At 29.1% G+C, this 25,321-nt stretch overlaps 10 protein-coding genes across 11 annotated transcripts; 5 read left to right on the top strand and 5 right to left on the bottom strand.

Annotated features, from left to right (window-relative positions):
• Positions 1-65: 65 nt before the first annotated feature.
• On the bottom strand, positions 66-2,749 carry LOC130666944 (SET and MYND domain-containing protein 4-like). Its single transcript, XM_057468289.1, has 5 exons — positions 2,575-2,749; positions 1,363-2,402; positions 1,003-1,289; positions 634-936; positions 66-556 (listed from the first exon to the last, which is right to left on the bottom strand). Exons 1-5 carry the CDS (start codon positions 2,583-2,585, stop codon positions 317-319), a joined length of 1,881 nt encoding a protein of 626 aa, XP_057324272.1. The 5' UTR covers positions 2,586-2,749; the 3' UTR covers positions 66-316.
• An 18-nt stretch (positions 2,750-2,767) lies between these two features.
• Positions 2,768-4,974, top strand: LOC130666951 (zip homologous protein 2-like). Its single transcript, XM_057468299.1, has 4 exons — positions 2,768-3,220; positions 3,725-3,906; positions 3,984-4,234; positions 4,303-4,974. The coding sequence occupies exons 1-4, from the start codon at positions 3,103-3,105 to the stop codon at positions 4,511-4,513; spliced, it is 762 nt and encodes a 253-aa protein (XP_057324282.1). The 5' UTR covers positions 2,768-3,102; the 3' UTR covers positions 4,514-4,974.
• On the bottom strand, positions 4,769-7,451 carry LOC130666946 (SET and MYND domain-containing protein 4-like). The gene is made up of 5 exons (XM_057468292.1): positions 7,295-7,451; positions 6,070-7,095; positions 5,743-6,005; positions 5,379-5,681; positions 4,769-5,228 (listed from the first exon to the last, which is right to left on the bottom strand). The coding sequence occupies exons 2-5, from the start codon at positions 7,091-7,093 to the stop codon at positions 4,992-4,994; spliced, it is 1,827 nt and encodes a 608-aa protein (XP_057324275.1). The 5' UTR covers positions 7,094-7,095; positions 7,295-7,451; the 3' UTR covers positions 4,769-4,991.
• LOC130666945 (SET and MYND domain-containing protein 4-like) lies at positions 7,415-10,792 on the top strand. Of its 2 annotated transcripts, none has more exons than XM_057468291.1 (5): positions 7,415-7,625; positions 7,902-8,936; positions 9,012-9,289; positions 9,348-9,656; positions 9,869-10,792. In XM_057468291.1, exons 2-5 carry the CDS (start codon positions 7,904-7,906, stop codon positions 10,106-10,108), a joined length of 1,860 nt encoding a protein of 619 aa, XP_057324274.1. In that variant the 5' UTR covers positions 7,415-7,625; positions 7,902-7,903; the 3' UTR covers positions 10,109-10,792. The 2 variants fall into 2 exon arrangements, with proteins under 2 accessions (XP_057324274.1, XP_057324273.1); XM_057468290.1 differs by having other exon boundaries at positions 7,899-8,936.
• LOC130666950 (complement component 1 Q subcomponent-binding protein, mitochondrial) lies at positions 10,708-11,888 on the top strand. Its single transcript, XM_057468298.1, has 2 exons — positions 10,708-11,554; positions 11,635-11,888. Exon 1 carries the CDS (start codon positions 10,714-10,716, stop codon positions 11,542-11,544), a length of 831 nt encoding a protein of 276 aa, XP_057324281.1. The 5' UTR covers positions 10,708-10,713; the 3' UTR covers positions 11,545-11,554; positions 11,635-11,888.
• Positions 11,889-11,985: 97 nt separating this feature from the next.
• On the bottom strand, positions 11,986-12,679 carry LOC130666953 (uncharacterized). Its single transcript, XM_057468301.1, has 3 exons — positions 12,537-12,679; positions 12,319-12,436; positions 11,986-12,244 (listed from the first exon to the last, which is right to left on the bottom strand). The coding sequence occupies exons 1-3, from the start codon at positions 12,567-12,569 to the stop codon at positions 12,096-12,098; spliced, it is 300 nt and encodes a 99-aa protein (XP_057324284.1). The 5' UTR covers positions 12,570-12,679; the 3' UTR covers positions 11,986-12,095.
• LOC130666952 (uncharacterized) lies at positions 12,647-13,853 on the top strand. The gene is made up of 3 exons (XM_057468300.1): positions 12,647-12,788; positions 13,039-13,347; positions 13,417-13,853. Exons 1-3 carry the CDS (start codon positions 12,779-12,781, stop codon positions 13,626-13,628), a joined length of 531 nt encoding a protein of 176 aa, XP_057324283.1. The 5' UTR covers positions 12,647-12,778; the 3' UTR covers positions 13,629-13,853.
• Positions 13,847-15,822, bottom strand: LOC130666954 (probable protein BRICK1-B). The gene is made up of 3 exons (XM_057468302.1): positions 15,487-15,822; positions 14,050-14,132; positions 13,847-13,976 (listed from the first exon to the last, which is right to left on the bottom strand). Exons 1-3 carry the CDS (start codon positions 15,605-15,607, stop codon positions 13,950-13,952), a joined length of 231 nt encoding a protein of 76 aa, XP_057324285.1. The 5' UTR covers positions 15,608-15,822; the 3' UTR covers positions 13,847-13,949.
• Positions 15,823-16,003: 181 nt separating this feature from the next.
• On the top strand, positions 16,004-20,609 carry LOC130666942 (spermatogenesis-associated protein 20). The gene is made up of 12 exons (XM_057468285.1): positions 16,004-16,644; positions 16,721-17,069; positions 17,134-17,277; positions 17,350-17,445; positions 17,512-17,754; positions 17,837-18,016; positions 18,082-18,288; positions 18,348-18,540; positions 18,616-18,784; positions 18,850-19,058; positions 19,978-20,177; positions 20,244-20,609. The coding sequence occupies exons 1-12, from the start codon at positions 16,508-16,510 to the stop codon at positions 20,502-20,504; spliced, it is 2,388 nt and encodes a 795-aa protein (XP_057324268.1). The 5' UTR covers positions 16,004-16,507; the 3' UTR covers positions 20,505-20,609.
• Positions 20,610-20,714: 105 nt separating this feature from the next.
• LOC130666947 (serpin B8-like) lies at positions 20,715-25,050 on the bottom strand. The gene is made up of 8 exons (XM_057468293.1): positions 24,784-25,050; positions 24,589-24,695; positions 23,317-23,496; positions 23,038-23,248; positions 22,756-22,970; positions 21,280-21,459; positions 21,077-21,212; positions 20,715-21,016 (listed from the first exon to the last, which is right to left on the bottom strand). The coding sequence occupies exons 1-8, from the start codon at positions 24,812-24,814 to the stop codon at positions 20,850-20,852; spliced, it is 1,227 nt and encodes a 408-aa protein (XP_057324276.1). The 5' UTR covers positions 24,815-25,050; the 3' UTR covers positions 20,715-20,849.
• Positions 25,051-25,321: the final 271 nt, after the last annotated feature.

Raw genomic sequence — 25,321 nt, 5'->3', positions numbered from 1 at the left:
ATAGTAAGAACAAAAATAAGGAGAGGGTATTTTGACAAAAGTAAATAGACAAAAAATTTTTAACAACCAGAATAATGGAAAGAATTCTTTTATTTGTCAGTAATTCAATTAATCTTAATTACTCTCATGATTTTTAAATTAAGCCACAAAAGTCGAAAACGAATTTAAATTTCACAGTAATTGAAAAAAAATATAAGTGGTATTTTATTTATGTTTAAACGAAATATTAATTGTCAAGTCGAATATCTTATGAGTCATGTTTCTAGGATATGAATAATAAACTAGTTCAGAATGCTGTTTATCAATTATAAGCTGATTAATATCCACCACAAACGAAATTGTGACTTAGCGCAGCTTTACTTGATACTGTTTCAACGCAAAAACTATCAACATTCTCATACAACACGTTCAACACACTTATCAAAATAGGTGTGAATGAAGGTTCAAAGTTCATTTTGTGATCAATATCCTTTTCAGTCAAGTTTGCAAAATAATCATTGTACCTATGGTATTCTAAAATCACCTTGTATCTTTTTGCAGGTAATAGAGCTTGATTCTGTTGACAAATTAGAAATTTATTAGTCAAGTGACGATTTGACAATAAATAATAATAATAATAATAATAATAATTACATGAAAAGATGGAATTAGAGTATTTTTATCCCAATTTTTAGAACAAGCGTTGCATTCGCACAAAAAATTATACTGCGTTTTGAGTTTACGTCGTCGGTCCTCAACTGTATACCAATGAAACGTCGGGCCATAAGTTATACATAATTGTTCATCTTTTTTAATAATACAAGTTGAGCGAAAGACCAAATAGTCGTGGTACTGAGAACAAGTGATGTTATCATCGCAACTGTGGTTAAAAAAACTGGCGAACGTACCCAGTAATTTACCTCTTTTGCACTTGTTCTTATTTTTAACGGTAATGGCCTGAAAAAATTTTATTTATTACGTGACCAATTAAATAATCAGTTTTAAAAATCTAAGTTAATTTACCTCGTATGAATTCAAGAGAGAAATATTCATAAATCTCAAAATCAATGAGCCCAAAAAAGTTGCCATTTCATTGCCCTTAAGATCACCTATGTCATTTATTTTACTGTCCAGTAATTCAGTTTTAGATGCTAATACATAAAGCAAGTAAGTACTTCTTACTGGAAAATCTTTATGTCCATCTGTCTTTTGCATAAATTTTAAATCGTTATATAAATTATAAATTATAGAAATTGGGGAAAGTTTATTGTAATCAAATCCTTCTTCGCCCAGTTTGCTCTCACTTGGATCTAGAATCAAGTAAACTATTTAAGTAAAATCATCTAAAAAAAAAAAATAATAATAAAAATAATAATTCATTACTTGATTTAATTTTATCAATAATATTTTTTAATGATTTTAAAGATCCAGCTTCTTTGATAGCTTTAATTGTTAATTTAAGGGCCATTATATCGAACCAACCAAATTTAGCCATAGGAAGTGAAGCCATAGTCGGGCATTCAAGATCATGGAACTCATTCCAAGCAGCATCACGACAAGTCTCGTTACAAAAAACTACTTTGGTACATTCAGTACACGGAATACTAGACCAAGCGCGTTTTGAACAGTACCAGCAGTAAGAATATTTAGTCTCATCAATATGAACCGAAACATAAGCTTTTTCAACCAAGACAACTTCACCAACTTTAATGTCTCTGGTTGCTACCAAATGTCGCCCTAATTTTTTAGAGTATTTTATTTTAACGGCATCAGAAGCACCTTTGATAAATGGATTACTTGTAGGTGCGTCGGGTAAAAGATTAACAAAATTTTTGTTAAATAATTCATAGGAATGTTTTTTAAACTCTTTCAATAATCTCCTCATTTGTGTCTTTTCACTTTCCCTTGGTAAATATTCAATCCAATTACGAGTTTCCATTATCGCTTCTTCAACCTCAGGACGTACTTTTTTCTCTAATCCCCACAAGGCCTTAGCACGTCGTAAGTAAAGTTTTGCTTTAAGATCATCAGGATACCCGATCTCCAAAGTTCGTTTGATGTCCGTAAGACATTCTTCGTAGAGACCTGCGTTGAAGAATGTAGCAGAACGATTTGCGTAAGCTCGAGCTAGTTCAGGTGAATTTGCCACCGCATTACAAATTGCTTTTGTGTATATTTCAATAACAGTTTCTGATGATGATGATGATTTCTTCGCGAGTTCTGCCTTAGCTTCAGCCAACAGTTTCTCTGTTTCTTCTGTACTTTTTTTCGTACACTCTATTTTAGTATCATCGAACTTTATAATACGTATTACTTCCGTCATCATCTCATACTCATCCTTGAAATTTAGTTTTGACCACTCGTTTTCTGCAGATTCTTCCCAACGTTTTTCCAGCATTTTCCTCTCTATTAAATACCGGTCTCTTAAAAATAAATGTTTTATTAATTTATTAATTTCCTTACTCATTAATGTCCAGACAATTAACAAGTAAATTAAAAAAAAAAATTAAACACTCAGGGAAAGTGAAAAAAAAACGTGAGCATAAATTCCGTAATCTGTAATCAAACAATTAATTTTTATTTATTGATAGTTACCTTATTGACATTGTGAATTCTTCTTTTGTTTATTTAATTGATAAATTCCGATGTATGTAATTTTATTTAAATTAATTACAAGTATGTTGGTGTCTAAAATGATAGATCATACACGAGAAGTAGTTGAAATTATTTCACACGCCGCACAGATAAGTAAAATAAAATGAAACGAAATAAATAACGAGTATAGTTATTTACTTCATCTGTCTCATATTACCACTGATATATATACATATATATACTTACTGAATTAGCGGGAAAAAATTATCGGAAAATATTTACATCATGACGTCATACATCAAACTGTTTTATCAGCACGCAGAATCGAAGGAACGCGTGATTTTTAAAAATAAACTGACAGCGCCAGTTTTTAAATTTTGCGCGCGGGCGCTTTAGTAACTTTGAGTTATTTAAAATTTTGTTGGAACAAACCAAGGATCCAACTCATTTCCTCCATCCTCTAGAAGTACCAGGACGTTCTGAATTGATCTCCAATCAATAATTAAAATCATCAAGAATAAATTGATCATGTCGCAAATTAATTGGCTCCGCTGTAATAAATGCCGGCTACTAATGAGCTCGGCAATAAGAAATTTTTTTATTTCACAATGTGGTCATATTTTTTGTCATGAATGTGCCACGGCAGGTATGCAATCTGTTTTGAACTATTTTTGTTTTAAAAAAATAGTTTATTCAATTATAAAATGATTCTGAAGTTAGCAGTCAAATTAGAAATTTTTGGATTTTTTTTTTCACCAAATTAATTACAAAAAAACAAAAACTAACAATATGCACATGGAGAAAATTCAAAAAACTACAGGTTCAATTTTTTCAAATGTTTTTCTTTTTATGGCTTATCGTCTAAAAAAAAATCCAAAAATTATTAGACGTCTGCTAAGTTCAGTATCATAATTATAAACTTAATGATAGTAAAGTTAGTAGACATTTGAAATTAAAAAAAATTTTTTTTAACAGATAAATAATGAAAAAAAAATATTTATGAAAAAATGCACATGTCGGAAATTTCATTAACTATACGTGCAATTTTTCAAAATATTTTTTTTAATATTTATTTTTTCGTTAAAAGAAATCCAAAAGTTTTTAAATGTCTGCTAACTTTATTGTCATATAAACTTATATATTTTTTAAGGAGGTACCGTTTGTCAGCAATGTCAGGCACCAGACATTCGATTGTTGGAGTTGAAGGAACCACTTCCTCCAGTAATTGCTGATTTGCATACACCGTGCATCGAATTCATGGAGCAAATGGTGATGACTGCCAAGTTCCAGTTGGGCCAGATCGCAGCAGTCAACAAATTCGTCCAAAATACGGTAGTTTTCTACCCACTGTATTAAATTTAAAAAAAAACCTTGATATTAACATTTATTTGATTGTTATTTCCACACAGGATGATAAGTATTCGTCACTAAAACGTCTGTACTGGGAGCAACGTAAAACATTTATGAAATTACAACAGGTTCGAGAGAAAATGAAAACTGCTTGCGATGAATGGAAAGCAGTCAGACCCAATTACCAGCACATTCTCAATGCCGCTGGTTCAAATCGCAGACATGGTCCACCTGCAAATTTCTTTGGTCAGGATGCTAATGTTGTAAATAATTTCAATCGTAATCAACGAGCTCAGCGTTCTAACTATCAGTACGTACCCTATTTATTTACACTCATTATTTAAAATATTGATTATTTAAAATTTACATTTTTTATAGATTTACCAGACAAGTTGCGTTCGTTAGTCCAAACAATCCTTACAATTCAGACAATTCAAATTCATCTTATGTATCAAATAATTTGAGCTCAAACATGACTCCTCTTAGTGTTCATCGTATGATCAACAACAGGAGAGTTCCAAGATCAGCCGGTAGTTCATCAACTGCTGCTACCAGTAACAGCTCATCTTTAAATATCAATATGTTTTAATAAAAAGTAAAACTGATCTCTTTCATTAATTAATAATAATTAAGTAAATAATTACAGTCAACATTAAAATAAATACGGGTTTATTTTTGAACATATAATACTAATACAAATAATTATAAAAAAGTACGAAATCGGTGACGAGTTATAATAATGATACTGAAGTTAGCAGACGTCTAATAATTTTTTGATTTTTTTTTAGACGATAAACCAGAAGAAAAAAAATTTTTTTAAAAATTGCACCTGTAGTTTTTTAAATTTTCTACATGTGCATATTTTTATTTTTTTTTTTTCTTCAAATTTAATTGTTCAAAAAAAAATCCAAAAATTTTGAATTGTCTGCTAACTTCAGGATCATTTATAATATTACAAGTTTAGAGCTAACTCTAGTCTTAAATAAATATTAGTACGAAAAAACGTTTTTTAATAGTACGGAATAATTTATAGTAATAAATATTAAATAAATATAATAGTAAGCGAGTTAATGATCACTGATGTACCGATAGACAAACTCCAAAAAGTCTTTGCAGGCTTCTATTTCAAGACAAGGATACTCAACATGTTCACAATAAGTATTTATAATTTCTGATAAACAATAAAGCGTTTCTTTTATATATTTGCTTGTTTTATCTGCATTGCTCCACATACTGCGTACGAATGACAAGTATCTGGAAGTTGTCGTCAGCTTATTTTTTATTTCAACTGGCAATGATTGTTCCTGTGTTAATGTAAAATAAAATAAGTTAATAAGTTAATTTATAATTCAATTATACCGCGTTACTATTTTCAAAAGGGCGAATAAAAATATAAGATCTTTTGGAATTAGTAACGCGATACAAATAAAATATGAATAAAAATAAATAATAACTTGGCAAGATGGCAAACGATACTCCGGTCCCCAGTTATTTGAACACGCGATACATTGGCAAAAAAATTTATGGACTTGCAAGTGCTGTCTTCGTTCAGCTGTTGATAAATTTTGGAACCTCGGGCCATAACTTATCACTATCTGTTCTCCTTTTTTTATAACACGGGTCGCGAAAATGGCATTTATGTTTCCTGATGTGAACTTGTGCACATTGGGATCACAGCTGTGATTAAATAGACTGAAGAAAGGCATCAAGACATCGCAGTAGGGAACGAAAGTATCCGGATCACGCTTGACTCTTAACTGTAATTAATAAATACAATTAATTTATGAATAGAAAAAAATTAATTATGATTTTGTTTACTTGAATAGCATTAGCTCTGCTAATTTCCACGTGTTTTAAAATTAATTCTCCAACAAAATTAGCCCATTTATCATCAGCCAAATTTTCAATGTCAATTTTGTCATCAAACATTTTAGTTGTTGTTATCAGACAATACAAAATCCCAATAGATTTTTTTAAACACTGTTCTGATATAGTGTCTGGTGAGTTTCTGGTCAAAGAATAAACACTTGCATACTTGGTGTCATCCCAAACATCATCAGTCAAACCTCTAGCCATGGGATCTTAAAATAAAAACGACCAAATTATTTATTCACTTGCCATTAAATCCCGATTAATATAAATTACCTGTAATTGAATCAATGTCTTGAAGTTTTTCCTTTAAGTTCTCCAAAGATCCAGCTTCTTTGAACGCCTTTATTGTCAGCCTCAAGCTCATAATAAATACAGAATTAAATTCATGAGAAAACATCGCAGCGATAACTGGGCACTCAAAGTCATGATATTCATTCCAAGCAGCATTCCGACAATTTTCATCGCAATAAATAACATTAGCACACTGATTACATGGTACACTTGACCAAGTACGTTTCGAACAGTACCAGCAGTACTTCCAAATATTTTCAACGTGTAAAATAGAAGCGTAAGCCTTGTGCACCAGCAAAGTTTCACAGGCTTTTACATCTCTGGTAGCTACAATATGTCTTCCATACTTTTCAGAATACTCCAGACTGATCGCACTTGAAGCGCGCGGTATTTTATGATTATCTGCAGGCACTTCAGGCAGGAATTTACTCGAGTCCCATTTCTTGTAAGGCACAGCAGTTGAGTTACGCTGATTTAATTTATTTAAAATACTCTGTACTATTTTCTTATTGGTCTCATCCATTTGCGTCATCCAGTAATTAGTTTGAGCAAGTGCTTCTTTGACTTCTTGACGGATTTTAGAGTTGAGCGCAAGCAGATTTTTCACTTGACGTGCGAACAGTCTAGCTCGCAAATTATCTGGGTAATCAAGTTTCAACGCACGTTCAATGTCTTTCAGCGAATCTTCATATAATTTCGCGTAACTCAAAGCTGCTGATCGATTTCCGTATGCAACTGCCAGCTCACGTGAATCATTTGGCGCACAAGCGACTGCTTGGGTGTATAATTCGATCACTGAAAATAATGAAGACTTTAAAAAATTTTCATCAGCTTCATTGACTTTTTCTTCAGACTTTTTAGCATCTTTTGTTTTCTTGTCATTTATTGATGATGACATTTCATTGTTGTCAATTAAATATTTTTTAATTGCTTCTTTTATTTTTTCTTCATTACTCACGTTGTCTGTCAATGACATTTTATCTAATGACAGGTTCAGTGGATCCATTTCTGTAATTAAGTAATTAATTAATTAAATTTCCATGTGAAACTAAAGTATTTAGATTTTTAAAAATTAAGTTTGATTAGAATAATTATCATAATTAATTAATTGGATGATTAATTTAAAAATAAATTAAATAACATAAAAAAATATATGTTATGTTAATTAGTTTTGTATATATTTATATATTTTTATTAATATACGTACCTACTAGTCTAACCTTATTTTCTAGCGATATGGCGCCAAAATATATGAACTTTTTTTACTCTATATATTTATATATTCCCATAGATGTGTTGTGTGTGTGATATATATATATATGTATGTATAGAAATACGTTACACATATATTTGTATCAATGCATTACTGACGCGTAATAAGTAAAAAAAATTAATGACGACTTGAAAAAAATTATTAATTTTCCAGTGAATTAAAAAAATATTTTTTTTTATTAATAAACATTAATTAAAATTTAAATAATTAATTGTATGTGTACAGTACATATATTGAAACAAAAGAAGATCACAAGACTAAACAGGTAATTATACTTTGTAATTAAAATAAAAATTTATTTATTTATTTTTAATGATAATAAAGTTAGCAGACATTTACAAATTTTTGAATTTTCGTATTTCAATAAATCAATTGTAAAAAAATAAAATAAAAATATGCACATGTAGAAAATTTTAAAAACTACAGGTGCAATTTTTTCAAATATTTTTTTTTTATCTTCTATCGTCTAAAAAAAATCAAAAAATTATTCGACGTCTGCTAACTTCAGTATCATTTATTTTTGTTGTAATTTTTACAGTAGAAATGGATCCAGCACATGGATATTGGCACGAAAAATCTTCAGCTTTAAAAATACCAGATCGCACGAGTCAAAATTATGAGGAAACCATTAAATTGACAATGGAACGTTTGCTAGAATGCGAAGAACACTATCCGATGATGAAGTATCAGTTGAAAAGTAAAGAAAAGTCTTGTGAGAAAATAAAAGATGGTAATAAATATTATTTAACCCAAAGTAAAATGGAATTGGCACTAGAGTTATTCACTCAGGGAATAGCATATGCACCTTTGAGTTCAAAAGAACTGGCCAAAGGCTACGCAAATCGGTCAGCAGTCACGTACGTGACTGGACATCATCAAGATTCGCTGAAAGATATTGAACGGGCATTGAAAATTGGGTATCCAGATGATTTGAAAGCCAAGTTGTACGCACGTCGTGCTAAAAATTTACTGGCATTGGATCCAACGATGCGGCCTGAAGTCGAAGAAGCAATAAGTCAAGCTCGTCATTGGATGTCAGCAATGAACTTCGCCAGTAGAAAGAAAATTGAAAATATCTTACAGGAGCTCGTGGATATTTTTCCCACAGGAATTGAAGATTTAAATCCTCAGAAATTAGTTTTCCCAGTACCTAGTACTAATACGAAAATACTTCGAGCTTCGGATGCTATTGCTATAAAATACAATGAACAATCAGGACGTCATATTGTAGCTACCAGAAATATTGATGTGGGAGAGACTGTCCTAGTTCATGAGCCATACGCGACAATAATCACTCCCGAGAATTTATATCGTTACTGCTGGCACTGTTATAAGCTCGTTATGTCTGGAATTCCTTGTCACGAGTGTGTTAATGTTATTTACTGCGATGAAAATTGTCTTAATGAAGCATGGAAGGAACATCATCACATCGAATGTCCTATTATCACTTCAATGTTACTCAACAATATGAAAGCTCCTGAAATTATGGGTCTAAGAATGCTTGTGAAAGCTCTAAATGAAATGGGATCAATTGAAAATTTGAAAGACCAAGTTGACAAATTAAATTTACTCACTGGTAAAATTTATTTATTTATTTATTTAATAATTAAATTTTAATTTAGAAAATAAATTTTTATTATTATTTATGTAGATCCTGTCAATAAACTTTTAACTGATGGAATTTTCGACGACACTAAATACGCTAGTGTTTTTGGATTAGCAGCAGATACTTCATTTCTTTGGAAATTACCAAATTACACTTATCAATTGAAAAGTATTTTTATTTTATATTATTTAGCAGCGACGACTGATAATATATTTGATGGAAAAATAACTGACTTCAAAGATCTTGCTGATGATGAGCAAGCGTTATTTATCGGAGGCTTATTGTTGAAACATTTTGATATCGTTTTATTGAATTCATGTTCGGTAAATATTTATTTATTTATTTATTATTTAATTATTGATAAATTAATTTTATTTTAAGGCCCAGATATTTAGAGACGAGGATGAAGATGAATTCATACGAGGAATAATGCTTTTGCCATTGATAAGTTTATGTAATCACAGTTGTTTTTTCAACATGTGTTTTCACACATCCGGCCCTTCGGTTGCATTCAATGCTGTTCAAACAATAAAACAAGGAGAACAATTAACACTTAATTACGGTGCTGATTTTCAGCTTCATAGTACGGAAGACCGAAGAAAAGTTCTTAAAAATCGTTACAATTTTTTGTGCAATTGTGTCGCTTGTTTAAATAACTGGGACCCTGAGACTGAATTTCCCTCATTATCGGTAAGTATACTTTTCAATCCCGGGTAAAAATATTTCGCCAAAATCCCGTTGAAGCCGCAGAGTTTTATTGGAAGAGGCTGTGGTAATATCGCCCACATTGCGGCCATAACAAATTTTATAATTTTGGCTTGAATTTTTTTTACCCGGGTATTTTATTTTGAATTATAAATAATTATTAAAACAATTGTTTTTTTCATTATTTGATTTAATAGGAACTATCTGTACCTGAGGAAATAATGAGAAGATTTCGAATGGCAATGGTTGAAGATTTAGAAAATTATTTGTCAATTTTTAATTTCGAATCGAAGTTAATCGTAGATGTTTCAAAAACTCTTGAAAGTATCCTGAAATTATTTAAATTATTCGAAGAAATAAATATTAGTTCTCCCTGTGCTGAGATGATTAATCACAGAAGTGCTTTAGTTCTGTTGTACTTCCAGGGTTCTTATTAATCATTTATCTAATTATATACTATAATTATTTTTTCTTTATTTAAAATTACAATTATTTAATTAAGAAGACTTTGTAATTTAAAGACAAAGTACTCATTTAAATAATAAATTTTTGCTACCATTTAATTTGAGTTTTAAATATTTAGATTTAAATACTTAATCTAATTATAATTAAAAATAAAAATATATCAGCGTATTTATATTTAAAACTGCGTACTTTAGTCTAAAAATAAAAAATTTTATTTATATATAAAGTTAAGACAAAGAAATTTAAATTCATTAGTAAATCGTTCTCTGGACAGTTGAGTGGACAAATAATTTAAAATTTGAATTTTATTATAAATATTTTTTAAGCGGGTAATAATTTTTTAAATTTTAATTCTTTTTAAATAAAGAATGCGGTGATTTTGAAAGTGGTGCCCTCTTTTTATAGAAAAATCTCGTATAAAATCCATCTCTACACGTGGTTGCAACAAGATCAGCCATTTTCCCGTTTGTGAAGAACCCAAAAGCCGCAAGTACCGATCGCTAAGACAAGATATTGAGATTCATCAAAGATAACATTTAATAATAATTGAAAAAAGTTTAAAAAAAAATAAATCAACATGAGTGGACTAGTAAGAAATTCATTGTGTGCATTTGGATTAAAAAATTTGTTAAAATCAACTTCGGCAAATAGAATAACCTCACAAATTTCCCGCTCGCTTTGGCACATGTCCAACACATTAAATAATAATTTAAATAATTTAACAAACGCGCCAATTGTTAAACAACATCAGTACAAACAATTTCAATGTGTAAATGGCCACAATTACCAGTGTCGTTGTTCCCAGCACACAAAAGCTGAGAAAGAATTGATCGAGTTCCTCGCTGAGGAGATTGTTGCTGAAAAAAAAGCACAAAAGTCGAAAACTATTCCAACAGAAGTCGACGGGTTCGCAGTATCATTGGACGGATCAAATGTCACGCTGGTTAAAAACATACAGGATGAAAAAATAACAATTGCATTCAATGTTAATCACACTGTCGACGCTGAGGGTGACGGTGAAATCGACCCGAATGACGACAAACCAGAGTTCGGAGAAATGAAGAGCAAGCCCAACTTCACGATTGACATCACTCGGGGCAAGCAGACTTTGGGACTGACATGTTCATTCAACAACGAGCATGGCGCATCTGGAGCTGATGACAGCTACAATGACTGCTTTGGAATCGATGAAATTTCTCTGTACGAAGGCGAGCACACTGACAAAATCTACGCTGTCGCTGGAGAAGTTATTGATGGATATCTCTATGATTTGTTGATGAACTACTTGGAGGAGAAGGGAATTTCCAATGAGTTTGCTGAAAAACTCATTGAACTGAGCACCAACTACGAGCACAGCGCTTACATTAGTTTATTAGAAGGTCTTTCTAAGTTTACCACTGGAAAATAATTTTATACTGGTAATTATTTAACTTCATATTATAATTATTATTATTATTATTCAGGATTTATTTATATAACATATATTATATTTTTTCAGTAACCAAAAGTTTGACTACAATTCCGGCTGATAAATTCCAAAAGTACTGTACGTTTACGATAAGTTTTTACTTTTAGTTCATTTTAAAGGAACAAAAAAAATTTAGATATAAATAATCAAAATATATAGTATTGTTAATTGAAAAAAAAAAAAAAAAACATTTAAAATGTATTATCAGTAGAATTAATTATTAATATGTATAATTTGACAGCTTATTGATGAATGTAATAAATAAATCAGCCAAAGTCAAATAATTAATTTTATTTATTAAAGACCTCAAAATCTGCACGAGTTTTAAATTAATTTTAATTAGTAATTAGTTGAAATTTAAGTAATGAGTATTATTTTGAATGAAAGCACGTGGTTACATGAAAATAATAGTAAGTAATTATTTTAATATAATTTATACACTAATTACAATTATGATTAATTAATATTCAACTATTTGGCATAATGGACAATTACTGGCCAAATTTTCGTTTATTTGACGGAGGTGGAAGTCGGAATTTGGCCAATTCCACTTCCGCTTCAGCGAAACTGTCTACATGATAACAGAAATATTCAGGATTTTTGTATTCTTTGTTTTTTGCAGCACCAACGGCTCCGACAGCTGTTGAGATTACAAGTAAAATTGATAATTAATTAATAAAATTGATTAATTAAAATAAAAATATTTATACTGACGTTGTGGTGGAACAGCAACACAATTTTCACTGAGTCCAGCGACATTTATTTCAGTTGGTTTGCTAGGCTGACCTTGATTAGTTTGCTGGGAAAATAATCTGCCGGCTAAATTTCTATTCTAAAAAAACAAATAATTAATTAATAAATAAATAAATAAACAAGTGTGTAATTAAATATGAAGGTTAAGTTGTGAAATGTTCAAAAAATTAAATAAATACCGCGAAACGAAGAGCTCTGATGGAAGAAAACATTTCAATTTTTAAAATTTATTTTATTTATTTATCAACCACTAATTTTTTTTTTAGTTTAAATAATTTAAATTTAACACAAGACAAAATATTTAGTCATCAAAATAACGTCGTATTGACGAAATTTTATTTTATAAAAACTTATGTAACGGGGCGCTGACAGTCGTCCTGTAGAATTTTTAAGTTTTTTCACCAGCTGATTAAACCTAAACATGGAGTTCTGTAAGTATTTATAATAAATAATTTATCAATAATTAATTATAAATTAAAATCATCATCAATTGTCCCTATTTCAATTACTAGGTGACTAATTATTCAAAATTATTCTGGTAATTAAATAAACTTGATGGTGTCTCCTAACCTATTCCAGTAAAAAAATTTTGATTTATAAATTGAATTGCTCAGTCGAGACAAATAAATAAATAAATAATTAGCATAAATTACTGATGGAATAAATTTTAAAAAATTACAGATAATCCCTATCGTAAGGAAGAACATATTTTTCGTATCCTATCCGGGCCAGGATATTACGACCAACCAGAAGGAAAAGATCCTGTGGGAAAATTGTGGGGTATCAACAAATATGCGATAGCCTCAGCTCTTTTTTTTGGAACTACAGATGCTGTGGTGTTGAGTCAAGCTAAAAATATTGCGGAAACAGCAAATATTTTGGGGTACTATTTCGTTCCTTTCATGGGATTAGCATCAGCATTCGCAGGTGTGACTTACATAGCAACAGATCTGAGAGGAAAAGATGACAAGTGGAATTACGCTGCTGGTGGTGAGTTGATTTATTTGTTAATAATAATTGTGTTAACAATAACAGTAATAATTTGAATATTATTTTCAGCGGTATCGTGCATGCCAATCCTTTGGGCCTGGAAGAAGACGACGTCATTCACTCTCTGGGGAACAGCATTGCTGATGTTCGCAGCTCTAGCTAAAAAAGATTCCATACAATGTGATTGGAAATTTTTCAATTGGCATGACCACTACGAGTACGGAAATTACAAATACGATATGTCAATAGTCAAATCGGAGTGGCCAAGAAGACCTTATTAAATAAATCATATCATTGATTGATTGATTGATTAATTAATTCATTGATATCTAAATAAAGTTCACTATAGAACTAGACCAAGTCTTGGTTTAATTCACTAAACTAAAAATATATAATTGCTCTGAAACCACGACTTTAAATAGTTATGTAAATTTATATTAGCAATTAATTTAATCGATATATTTATATGTTGATCAGGATATAAATAAAACCAATTAAATCTTTGATATTATTACTTTTTATTTATGGAATCAAAATATTTACATAATGATTGTGATTTTTAAAAATTCTAATACTGATTGAACAATAACTCATTTTTGAATTTACGTCAAAGTTTCTCCTTTCGTTACCTGTAATAATAAATTTTTAAATTAATAACACTTGAGATTAATTGAGAAAAGTAAATTAAAATTAATTACTTACACAAGCCTCGAGATATTCAATTCTGCGTTCTAGTGTCGATAGTTTTTCATTCAAAACTGCGAGTCTTGACCTACAAGACATATCTAGAAAAAAAATTTATTTATAATTACTAGCTACTAATTATTTATTAATTTATATGTAAATATAAAATGATACTGAAGTTAGCAGACGTCTAATAATTTTTGGATTTTTTTTTAGACGATAAGCCTAAAAAAAAAAATATTTGAAAAAATTGCACCTGTAGTTTTTAAAATTTTCTACATGTGCATATTTTTAGTTTTTGTTTTTTTGTAATTGACTTGGTGAAAAAAAAAATCCGAAAATTACTAATTATCTGCTAACTTCAGGATCATAAATATATGATACTGAAGTTAGCAGACGTCTAATGATTTTTGGATTTTTTTTTAGACGATAAGCCTAAAAAAAAAAATATTTGAAAAAATTGCACATGTAGTTTTTAAAATTTTCTACATGTGCATATTTTTAGTTTTTGTTTTTTTGTAATCGATTTGTTGAAAAAAAAATCCGAAAATTACTAATTGTCTGCTAACTGCAGGATCATAAATATATGATACTAAAGTTAGCAGACGTCTAATAATTTTTGGATTTTTTTTAGACGATAAACCATAAAAAAAAAAATATTTTAAAAAATTGCACCTGTAGTTTTTTAAACTTTCTACATGTGCATATTCTTATATTATTTTTTTGCAATTGATTTGTTGAAAAACAAAAATTCAAAAATTTTTAAATGTATGCTAACTTTAGGATCATTCATAAATATATGATACTGAAGTTAGCAGACGTCTAATAATTTTTGGATTTTTTTTTAGACGATAAGCCTAAAAAAAAAAATATTTGAAAAAATTGCACATGTAGTTTTTAAAATTTTCTACATGTGCATATTTTTAGTTTTTGTTTTTTTGTAATCGATTTGTTGAAAAAAAAATCCGAAAATTACTAATTGTCTGCTAACTGCAGGATCATAAATATATGATACTAAAGTTAGCAGACGTCTAATAATTTTTGGATTTTTTTTAGACGATAAACCATAAAAAAAAAAATATTTTAAAAAATTGCACCTGTAGTTTTTTAAACTTTCTACATGTGCATATTCTTATATTATTTTTTTGCAATTGATTTGTTGAAAAACAAAAATTCAAAAATTTTTAAATGTATGCTAACTTTAGGATCATTCATAAATATATGATACTGAAGTTAGCAGACGTCTAATAATTTTTGGATTTTTTTTTAGACGATAAGCCTAAAAAAAAAAATATTTGAAAAAATTGCACCTGTAGTTTTTAAAATTTTCTACACGTGCATATTTTTAGTTTTTGTTTTTTTGTAATCGATTTGTTGAAAAAAAAAATCCGAAAATTACTAATTATCTGCAAACTTCAAGATCATATCATAAATATAAATATAAATGTATGTTACCAAATGAATTTAAAAAATCTGTTATTTTTTTGATACTTCCAGTAATGACTTCAATGTATTCACGATTGGCCCAGTCTTGTTGAATTTGTTTTTGAAAAGCTTCGCGGTGTACAGTTGCCATTATTTATTAATTTATAAATTTATAATTATTAATATATTTAGTACACTCCCTAATTATTAAATATATAAAAGTACAAAGTGTAAAAATTTATTTACGAATGAATAAACAACAAAACATATCCCAATGTTGTTATAAATTTTTATGACATACAGATGTCACTTTAAATCACTCAACTGATAAATTATCAACATTCAAAAATAAATTATAAATTTAATAAGTAAACAAATAAATTATAATTACAATTTTTAATTACTGATTAATGATTTTTTTAAAAATTTATTTTTTAATTTTTACTTACAAACAAAAATAAAAATGGTCTAGTCACTCCATCTACGAATTATTTAAAAATATGACGTTACGTATGTACTATATATTTACATATATGTATGCATGCATGAATAAAAACATCAATTACGTCAATATTATTGCAACAAAAGAATTTAGACTTGTTAATTGTAATGAGCGAATGTAAAAAAAGAAGAAATACGTAACAGCTGACAGCTGTCATAAGTGTTTTTTTATTTGCTGTTAAAAATAAAAATAAAGTAATCTGAGTACTAATTAAAACGTTTTTTTTTTTTTTTTATCTATTGCTGTGAAATTATCATACATATTTTGAATGATCTTCGATGTCTTTTAACCCTGATAATAATAATAACAACAATAATTCGTTAAAATAAAACATTCCCCGGCAACAGTATGGACTGAAGTAATCAATCATAAGTTTTTGCTTGTCATTTAAAGTTTACATAAAAAATTTAACAATAAATATTTAAGTTGCGGATAATAATAAATAATTTTGATGGTTGCAAATATTATAAAAATTATTAAATTTAATTTTAATAATTTTTCTTCAAGTAAATTTGAGTTTAGGCGACTGCCTTTTATTAAATAGATGTTATGAGTTTTGGAAGATGTTATATTTTTCAGTCAATACGTTGCTTATCAGAGATTACTAAGATTTATAATAATAATAATAACAATTATCGGAGATTTTTACACGCGCAGTTGTCTGTTAATGATTTGCAATTACAAAGGTGGGAATTTTTTTAAATTAATTTATTAATTAATTGATAAATAGTCAATGAGTGTTATCTGTTTATTTATTTTTAGGTCAAGGTACAATAAATATACTGTAAGAATGGCATCAACATCTCACGGTGACACGAAAGTCAAAAAAAATAAATTGGCGTTTGAAAAATCGCCCTATTTATTGCAACATGCTGGTAATCCAGTCAACTGGTACCCATGGAGTGATGAAGCACTGGAGAAAGCTAAAAGAGAAGACAAATTGATATTTTTGTCTGTTGGTTACTCGACTTGTCATTGGTGTCATGTTATGGAGAAGGAATCATTTGAAAACGATGAAATCGCTCAAGTTATGAACAGATATTTTGTAAATATCAAAGTCGATCGCGAAGAGCGACCTGATATTGATAAAATATACATGACATTTGTCCAGGTATTTTTTTTTTACAGCTTCTTGATTAAAAATAACCAGTTTTTGATTGCTTTGTTTTGTTCAGTCGATTTCAGGACATGGAGGCTGGCCAATGAGTGTATTTTTAACACCAACTTTGGTTCCTATTATGGGCGGTACTTATTTTCCTCCAGTTGATAAATTTGGGCAACCTGGTTTTAAAAAAATTTTACTCAGCATTGCACACAAGGTAGTAATAATTTTTAAATTTTTATTTCATTTCAAAAAGATTAGAAAACAAAAAATGTTGATATTTTTTCAGTGGCTGGAAAGTAAAAGTGATTTATTAAAGTCAGGAGATAAAATTCTTGAATTATTAAAAACATCAACTGAAAATAAACATCAATCAATCGCCGCTGTAAGTAATAATAATTTATTATTATTATTGTTAATAATAATAATAATTATTTGTATTTATTAAAAGGGGAAAAATCCACCACCCAAAGATTGTGTTAAATTATGCGTCCAACAATTGATAAGATCTTACGATCGCGAGTTCGGTGGATTTTCAGATGCTCCGAAATTTCCTCAGCCGGTTAATTTAAATTTACTGTTTCATATGTACGCAAGCGACTCTAAAAATGAGATAAATCAAGAATGCTTGAGTATGTGCTTACATACTTTGACTAAAATGGCTAACGGCGGGATTCATGATCATGTCGGTCAGGTATTAAATAATAATGACATTTATTTATTTATTTAAATGATTAAAGTCAATGATGATTAATTAAAATATACTTTTAATTAAGGGCTTTGCAAGATATTCAGTTGATGGTAAATGGCACGTGCCGCATTTTGAAAAAATGCTTTACGATCAAGCGCAATTACTACGTTCGTACTCGAACGCTTATATTGTCACTAAAGATAAATTTTTTTCTGATATTGTTGATGATATTGTAACTTATGTCACACGAGACCTACGACACAAGGTAATTTTTTTTATAAATAAATACAATTTTTAAAAAATATTTATGGATTAATTATGAAATTTAAGGACGGGGGATATTATAGTGCTGAAGATGCTGATTCTCTACCATCTGCAGACGCAACTGATAAACGAGAAGGCGCTTTTTACGTATGGACTATGGAAGAAATTGAAAGACACCTGGATAAAAAACTACCTGGTCGTGATATTAAATTAAGTGATATTTTTTCGTACCATTTTAATGTAAAAAATGATGGTAATGTTTCTAAAAGACAAGTAAGTAATTAATAATAAAATGAAATTTAATTGGTTTTTAATTGTAAATATTCATTAAGGATCCACATGGTGAACTGACGAACCAGAATGTCCTGATTGTTTTTGGAAGCATAAGAGATACTGCTGATAAATTTGACTGCAGTGTTGAAGATGCTGAGAAGTATTTATCAGAAGCCAAGCAAATACTTTTCCAAGCCCGATCACAAAGACCCAGGCCACACTTGGATGATAAAATAATAACAGCGTGGAATGGTTATTATAGATAATGTTTTATTTATAAAATAATTTTTTAAATTACAATTTTTAAACGAGTTTTTTTTTTTTAAGGTCTCATGATAAGTGGACTGGCGTGCGCTGGTGTTGCAACTAAAAATAAACAGTACATACAATACGCTGAAGATAATGCTAATTTTATAGAACGTTATTTGTATGATGGAAATAAAAAAATTTTATTACGAAGTTGTTATCGCGGTGATGGAGACATAATAATGCAGCCGTGAGTCATTTAAAATTTTATATTATTTTATATTAAATTTGTAAAATAAACTTTTTATTATATAGGCAAACTCCAATACATGGTTTCCATGCAGATTATGCGTTTGTAGTTCAAGGACTTCTGGATTTATACGAGGCCAGTTTAAATACACACTGGCTTGAGTTAGCTGAGGAATTGCAGGATGTTCAGAATATATTATTTTGGGATGACAAAGATGGTGGCTACTTTAATACGACAAATACTGATAAAAATATAATACTTAGATTAAAAGACGGTAAATATTTATTATTTATAATTTCGTTGAGGCCATTCTCAGACAGTGGCCCCTCCCCCGCGGAAACCGTATCCAAATTTTATCAATTAATTAAAAAAGATTAAGTGTTAATTGAAAAAAGGACAACGTACACTTGATATCAATTGAGAGTTGAATGAAACTTCAGTACAATCTTCATGTCGATTTTATACTTCGAATTTTCAAATCTTGTAGACTAAAATTTATTCAAAAAATTTCGTTTGACTCCCAATTGATAACAACTGTAAGTAATTATTTAATCAAATATCTCGGCAAAGTTGTAACTACGTTGTCCTTTTTTCAATTAATTTTTTTTTAATTAATTAATTAATCAATCAATCAAATTTTAATTATAAGCATCGCTTCAGTCTCCTCTTACTTGCGGGAAAAATTCAATTTACAAGAATTAGAGCGTCCGATGTTGCTTCCCAAGTAGCACAGAGACAACTTTAAGATGTCTTTTAAAAGGACAAGACAAATTTTTTTTTTTGTCCCAAAGTCATCTTTTTTGGTATAAATACGACATGCAAATGTTTGTTCCGAAGACAGAGAAGAATCGTGTTGTTTTTCCTGTCTCATTTCAATTAAAAAACCATTTAGATGACTTATTTTGTTACTATTTTACCACTATTTGTAATTTACTTTTTGTCGTCACTTGTGTTAAGTCTTTTAAGTAGACATTTTTTCGGTGACATAAATTTCTGATCGTTTTGTCAGCATATTGCTGCCTTTTCGATATGTCAGAAAGTAGCCTAAAAACTGATATCTTATAGATGTCACAAAGGCAAGTGTGCTCCTTGGGTTACAACGAGGGTCTACTGTATTTAAAAAATGGGGGAACGGGGTACTGTTTAAGATTTTCCTTAAAATCATTAATTAAAAATTTTATAATTAAATTTAGATCATGATGGCGCTGAACCTTCAAGTAACTCAGTAGCATGCAGCAATTTATTGCGTTTAGCCTCTTGTTTAAACCGCACGGATTACAACAGCAAAGTTGTTGAGCTGCTTTGTTTCTTTAGTGAAACCCTCATGAGAATGCCTATTGCTATTCCTGAGTTAAGCTGTGCTTTATTACATTACTGGGATGCTACGACTCAAGTACGTCTATATTAATTAATGTGTAATTAATTAATGAGCTAAAAAATCAAATAATAATAATTTTAGATATATATTGCTGGTAAAAAAGATGCTAAAGACACTGAAGAATTGCTGGACATTATAAGAGACCGTATGATACCCGCGAAATTAGTTATTTTAACAGATCCAGAAGATACTGACTCGGTATTAATTCGTCGCAATGAAGTTGTGAAAAAAATGAAAATGCAAAACGGCAGAGCTACTGCTTATGTTTGTAGACATCGGACTTGCTCTCTACCGGTCGTTGAATCTCGGCAGCTCGCAGAACTTATTGATGAAAATAATTAAGCTAATTGGTAATTTAAAGTTGTACGAGTGCTATGACAATATAGTTTAATACATAAATTTATAATTATTAATTTTAAGGTAGCTATGTACTTTTAAATAATCAACGTGATATGGATAACAGTGATATTCTTTAATTAAATAATCACACTGTAGATGTGTATAAAAATTTTAATAAATTACTAACAGCGTTACTTGTAGATTTAAATAAAAATAAATATATCAATTAAATAAATTTGTGCCTTAGTTTTTTTTTCTTTAATTATTTTTTTAGCAGATCAAGCGTTTTGTTAATAAACTTATATCAAAAATATATATTGCTGTATAAAAAGAAAATTTTTTTTTAAATTATAGCTCATCTTTGTTAGTACTCTTAGTTACTACATCTGGGACCTTTACTTGGCCAACAAATAATGGGATATCTAAAAGCTTGTGGCGAATCGCGACCATAAATGGCCGGTCTACTATAAACTCTTCTGTCTGAACGGCCATTCTTTTTAATCGAATTCGCACAACTGTAATTTAAATAATTAATTTTTTTTAAAATCTATTAATAAATATTGTAAATAAATTACCTGTCGCGGCAGCAGCTTCAGAACCTTCTTCATTTATTTCTAAAAATGCCTTTTGTACAACTTTACTTATTTTTACAGGCACACTTGTAATACCACTCAAGTCGGCAGTGTCCTCAAACATTGATTTTAAACCCATCTAAATTATTATTTAAATATTTTGTTAATTGAATTCAATAATAAATATTACAAATTTATTGGCTTACATTTGTTAGAATTTGTTGTAAATCTATTGTAGATTCAATTTTAAATTTCGGTACATGTAATATTATTTCACCGTTACTAGACTCTGCGGTAGTTATATAATTCCAATTAAAATTTTTTTCTACATATGACAATCCTTCAACTTCGTATGGCAAAATAATTACCATACTTAAATTATCATCCTGAAATTAATTAATTTAAAGAGTAAATTAATAATTAATAATAACTAGCAACCCACCCTGGCTTCGCAAGGGTATTTTTTTTTTGTGTGTTAATCTTAGAGGATATAATTTTATGAGGAATAAATAATAAATTCCACAGGAAATTTTTTTTTCATATAACTGTTGGTTTACGCGACGCCAGTAAAACTCCCAGTCGGCATGATTTTTCCGACTTCTTCAACTGTCATCGTCATATTGCAGTCAGTTTACACAAAATCTCAATGAACTATATACCCAAACCTTCCTTATGAATCTTAGATGTTTTTTTTTATAGCAGTAATTTTTTACATCTATCAACAAATTAATAAGATTTGCTAAATTTCCTGGCATACCTAACACATAAGCTCAATTTACAAATGAAATAACACTCTAAATTTAAGTGAAGTAAGTCAGTTAGTGAGATCTACCACTGGTAGCAAGCTAACAAATATTAATATTATTATTAATAAGTTAAAGTATTTTTAAGATTGATAGTCTACACTTCAAAATTGATAGTCTACTCTGTCGGCGCCAAGTTGCTGATATAACATTCTTTTATAAAGTAATTAACGGCCTAATACTATCACCAGAAATAAAAGAACAATTTATGTTCAACAAACCAAGGCTAGGGTTAAGAAACACCAGGCTCTTAGTCACAGCTAAGACTTCTAAGAGCTATGTCCACCATGGGCCTAGAAATAGAATCTCCAATCTAGTCAACGATCACTGCTCTGTTATCAACTTCTTAGAGGACTCTCTGCAAACTTTCAACTCGAAAATTAAAAATATAAAATTGAATAATTAACACAAACATAATCACCAAATCACCACTAGTATTTATTGTCTCTAAATCTTATTCATTATGTACCTGGCCCTTTCACTTTCTTTTAATACTCTTATAGTGCAATATCCATAATAATTAATGTATATTGACTTAGAGTCCCCATCAGCAATATTTTATTATATTAATACATAATCATAATAATAATGTAAATAGCCGATTGGCATTTGTCTATTAAATAAATAAATAAATAAATAAATATGTATTTTAACAATTAAAAGATGATTTTATACTTGTTAATGCTATGTATCTGTTTTTCTGCTGAATAAAACTATTCTTTTCGAACAAAAAAAATTCCTTATGAATCACTCCGCCCATTGGTGAAAACCGTACGAAAATTCGTGCAGTTTTTAAATTTACGGCGAACATACAGACAGATAGACGCGGGAGGGGGGGGAGGTTTGTATGTAAAGATAATTATTATTAAATGAGCTTACGGAGTATGGAATTTCAAGAAATCTAGCATTCAAATTAGGCAGATCACCATGAACATAATGTTGTTTTTTGATCATCATATCTGTTAATACATGAACGTTATTTGCTGTATAAAAAATTTTATGCATAGTCCGTTGGCTATCAAATGGATCTTTCCATGATCCTTTGAAATAAATAGCATTTATTAAAAACATTTTAGTTTCCTCAGTAATGTCGTCTGTAAAAAAAATAATTATTCATGTAAATAAATATATCGACATTGAAAGATTGCAGATAAGTGATACCAGGTGAGACAATGTCTGTGATTTTATTATTAGTTTTCTCCAAAACCCAATTGTTTATCTGCTCGGCTGATTGTATGTTATCAGAAAAATTCATTTTTGATACAATTAAACTGTAGTAATCCATTCCCAGTGTTTTGAAATCATCTAGCACCTCAATATCATTGTGCAAATAAAGCGAATTTGCTAAATGTAGCTCAGCTTTATCTGTTGACTGATAATTATTTAAAAATTAACTATTATTTACAAATTCAAATTCTTTAGACATTTGTTTTTACTAACATTTAATATTGATATTATATTTTTGTAATCGATATTTAGTTTACTGATATCTTTAATACAAAGACCATTGATCATTTCCTCGGCAGTTTTTCCTTTTGCACCATGAGATATAAATGATAAAATAACATGAATACTTATCGGTGAAAAAATAACGTTATCATTATATTCTTCTATTGTCGTCTAAAAAAATTAATTATATAAAATCTAAACTACTCAATTATTCGCGTTACTAATTCTAACAAGACTTTGATTTTTACTCGCCCTCAGGGGGCTTCCTAAAGCCAAAAGGGCGTATAAAAATCTGTACTTTTGGAATTAGTAAGGCAAGAGACCTAGTACCCGATTAGGGAACCAGTACCTGATTACTCCATGCCCTGATTAAAAACTTCGATTGAAACCAATGAATTCCGATTGAAAGTCTATCGGATTTCAATCGGAATCAATCAGAATTCAGCGGTTTCAATCGGAGTTTTTAATCAGGGTGTATTTGTACAAATATATTTAGTAAAATTTAGTAAATATAGATGATATACAAATACATGAGTGATCGGGTACTAACTCCTTGGTCGAGTACTAGGCCTCTTATCTTAACGGGAAATATATGATACTGAAGTTAGCAGACGTCTAATAATTTCCCTGATTAAAAAAGTGAATTGAAAAGTATTGAAAATTATTTCAATTCTTTTCAATCCCTCGGCGGTTTTGGAAAGTATTGAATGGAATTGAAATTTCGATCGTTTGAATACTTTCCAATTCCAAAGTGGAATTCGAAAGTATTGAAAAGAATTGAGAATTGAGAAGGATTCAGAAAGATTCAAAAATTTCAATTCATTTCAATCTTTTTCAATCCCACACTTGATCCGAAATGTCGGATTATTTAGGTATTGAGAAGGATTCAGAAAGATTAAAAATATCAATTCATTTGAATCTTTTTCAATTCCTCGGAAGTTCAGAAATTCTTTTGTTATTTTGGGATTGGAAAGTATTCATTTTATGTCAAAATGAAAACCTTGGGGTATAGAAAGTATTCGAAAGGATTCGTTTCTCATCTTTTTCAATACTTTTTTAATCAGGGTTTTGGATTTTTTTTTAAACGATAAACCAGAAGAAAAAAAATATTTGAAAAAATTGCACCTGTAGTTTTTTAAATTTTCTACATGTGCATATTTTAAGTTTTTTTTTCTTCAAATTTAATTGTTCAAAAAAAAATCAAAAAATTTTGAATTGTCTGCTAACTTCAGGATCATGGAAATATATAAATAAAATAAATACTTTATATAAATTTGAAGTAAATGTATGAAATTCTTGTACAGATTGGGCCATTTTAATGTTTATAAATATAATTAACACAAATAGCTTGAATACTCCAATTAGTAAATCTGAAAATAAGTAAATGAATGAATGAATGAATTAATAAATATTCTGAGTATTTAGTCATCAAGATAATTTAAATAAAAAAAAACTTACTTTTATGATAAGTACCATTAATCAGTGTCATTAATAAAAAAATAATACATAGAATTTAAATAAATGACAATTAAATGAGGCGTAATAAAAATAATGCCCTCTAATTTCTAATATTAGAAAATGTGTTAAATCAGCAGGTACTAAATATTTTTTATGTGTTTAAGATAATTAATTAGATGAATTACTAACTATTTACAAATATCAATTAATGCCCCTACTTTTTTTATTGTTTATATCTGCAATTAAATTCAAGATAATAGCGAATAAAAAATACCATCTGATAAAAAACGATATGAGAGCCTCTACAAATTGTGATTCGAAGTACACATATTTATATGTGGTATATATGTATACATATATTTGTGGCCTACGTGACGTTTTTGATTTCAAAGTATTCTTTCATTTCGTTTTAGTTAAACACTTGCACTTGGACACTTAACTATGGACTAAAAATTTTTAAAATAAATATTTGCTGTAATTAATTAAATAATTTTTTTATTTATTAATTAAAGATTTAGTTGTTTTACTTTTAAATTAA

Source organism: Microplitis mediator, chromosome 4, assembly GCF_029852145.1.
Source record: "Microplitis mediator isolate UGA2020A chromosome 4, iyMicMedi2.1, whole genome shotgun sequence".
NCBI lineage: Eukaryota > Metazoa > Arthropoda > Insecta > Hymenoptera > Braconidae > Microplitis > Microplitis mediator.
This window is presented reverse-complemented; position numbering and strand designations above follow the sequence as displayed.

Bases quoted from the DNA above. Each gene is read 5' to 3' on its own strand.
- LOC130666951 (XM_057468299.1), top strand. From the start codon at position 3,103: ATGTCGCAAATTAATTGGCTCCGCTGTAATAAATGCCGGCTACTAATG. The intron at 3,221-3,724 runs GTATGCAATCTG...ATATTTTTTAAG, and splicing joins TCATGAATGTGCCACGGCAG to GAGGTACCGTTTGTCAGCAA. The intron at 3,907-3,983 runs GTAGTTTTCTAC...ATTTCCACACAG, and splicing joins ACAAATTCGTCCAAAATACG to GATGATAAGTATTCGTCACT.
- LOC130666944 (XM_057468289.1), bottom strand. The intron at 937-1,002 runs GTAAATTAACTT...AAATTTTTTCAG, and splicing joins CTCTCTTGAATTCATACGAG to GCCATTACCGTTAAAAATAA. The intron at 557-633 runs GTAATTATTATT...ATTTGTCAACAG, and splicing joins CTCTAATTCCATCTTTTCAT to AATCAAGCTCTATTACCTGC.
- LOC130666952 (XM_057468300.1), top strand. The intron at 13,348-13,416 runs GTGAGTTGATTT...TATTATTTTCAG, and splicing joins GTGGAATTACGCTGCTGGTG to CGGTATCGTGCATGCCAATC.
- LOC130666947 (XM_057468293.1), bottom strand. From the start codon at position 24,814: ATGACACTGATTAATGGTACTTATCATAAAA. The intron at 23,497-24,588 runs GTATTTATTTTA...TAATTTTTTTAG, and splicing joins TTACTTCAAATTTATATAAA to ACGACAATAGAAGAATATAA. The intron at 21,017-21,076 runs GTAATTTATTTA...TTTAAATTACAG, and splicing joins TGAAGCTGCTGCCGCGACAG to TTGTGCGAATTCGATTAAAA.
- LOC130666950 (XM_057468298.1), top strand. From the start codon at position 10,714: ATGAGTGGACTAGTAAGAAATTCATTGTGTGCATTTGGATTAAAAAAT.
- LOC130666942 (XM_057468285.1), top strand. From the start codon at position 16,508: ATGAGTTTTGGAAGATGTTATATTTTTCAGTCAATACGTTGCTTATCA. The intron at 16,645-16,720 runs GTGGGAATTTTT...ATTTATTTTTAG, and splicing joins AATGATTTGCAATTACAAAG to GTCAAGGTACAATAAATATA. The intron at 17,755-17,836 runs GTATTAAATAAT...CTTTTAATTAAG, and splicing joins TTCATGATCATGTCGGTCAG to GGCTTTGCAAGATATTCAGT.
- LOC130666945 (XM_057468291.1), top strand. From the start codon at position 7,904: ATGGATCCAGCACATGGATATTGGCACGAAAAATCTTCAGCTTTAAAA. The intron at 8,937-9,011 runs GTAAAATTTATT...TTATTTATGTAG, and splicing joins CAAATTAAATTTACTCACTG to ATCCTGTCAATAAACTTTTA. The intron at 9,657-9,868 runs GTAAGTATACTT...TTGATTTAATAG, and splicing joins CTGAATTTCCCTCATTATCG to GAACTATCTGTACCTGAGGA.
- LOC130666954 (XM_057468302.1), bottom strand. From the start codon at position 15,607: ATGGCAACTGTACACCGCGAAGCTTTTCAAAAACAAATTCAACAAGAC. The intron at 14,133-15,486 runs GTAACATACATT...TTTTTTTTCTAG, and splicing joins AGATTTTTTAAATTCATTTG to ATATGTCTTGTAGGTCAAGA. The intron at 13,977-14,049 runs GTAAGTAATTAA...TTATTATTACAG, and splicing joins TTGAATATCTCGAGGCTTGT to GTAACGAAAGGAGAAACTTT.
- LOC130666946 (XM_057468292.1), bottom strand. From the start codon at position 7,093: ATGGATCCACTGAACCTGTCATTAGATAAAATGTCATTGACAGACAAC. The intron at 6,006-6,069 runs GTAATTTATATT...TTTTATTTTAAG, and splicing joins AGACATTGATTCAATTACAG to ATCCCATGGCTAGAGGTTTG. The intron at 5,682-5,742 runs GTAAACAAAATC...TATTAATTACAG, and splicing joins GCAGAGCTAATGCTATTCAA to TTAAGAGTCAAGCGTGATCC.
- LOC130666953 (XM_057468301.1), bottom strand. From the start codon at position 12,569: ATGTTTTCTTCCATCAGAGCTCTTCGTTTCGCG. The intron at 12,437-12,536 runs GTATTTATTTAA...TTGTTTTTTTAG, and splicing joins TCAGAGCTCTTCGTTTCGCG to AATAGAAATTTAGCCGGCAG. The intron at 12,245-12,318 runs GTCAGTATAAAT...TAATCTCAACAG, and splicing joins TGTTGCTGTTCCACCACAAC to CTGTCGGAGCCGTTGGTGCT.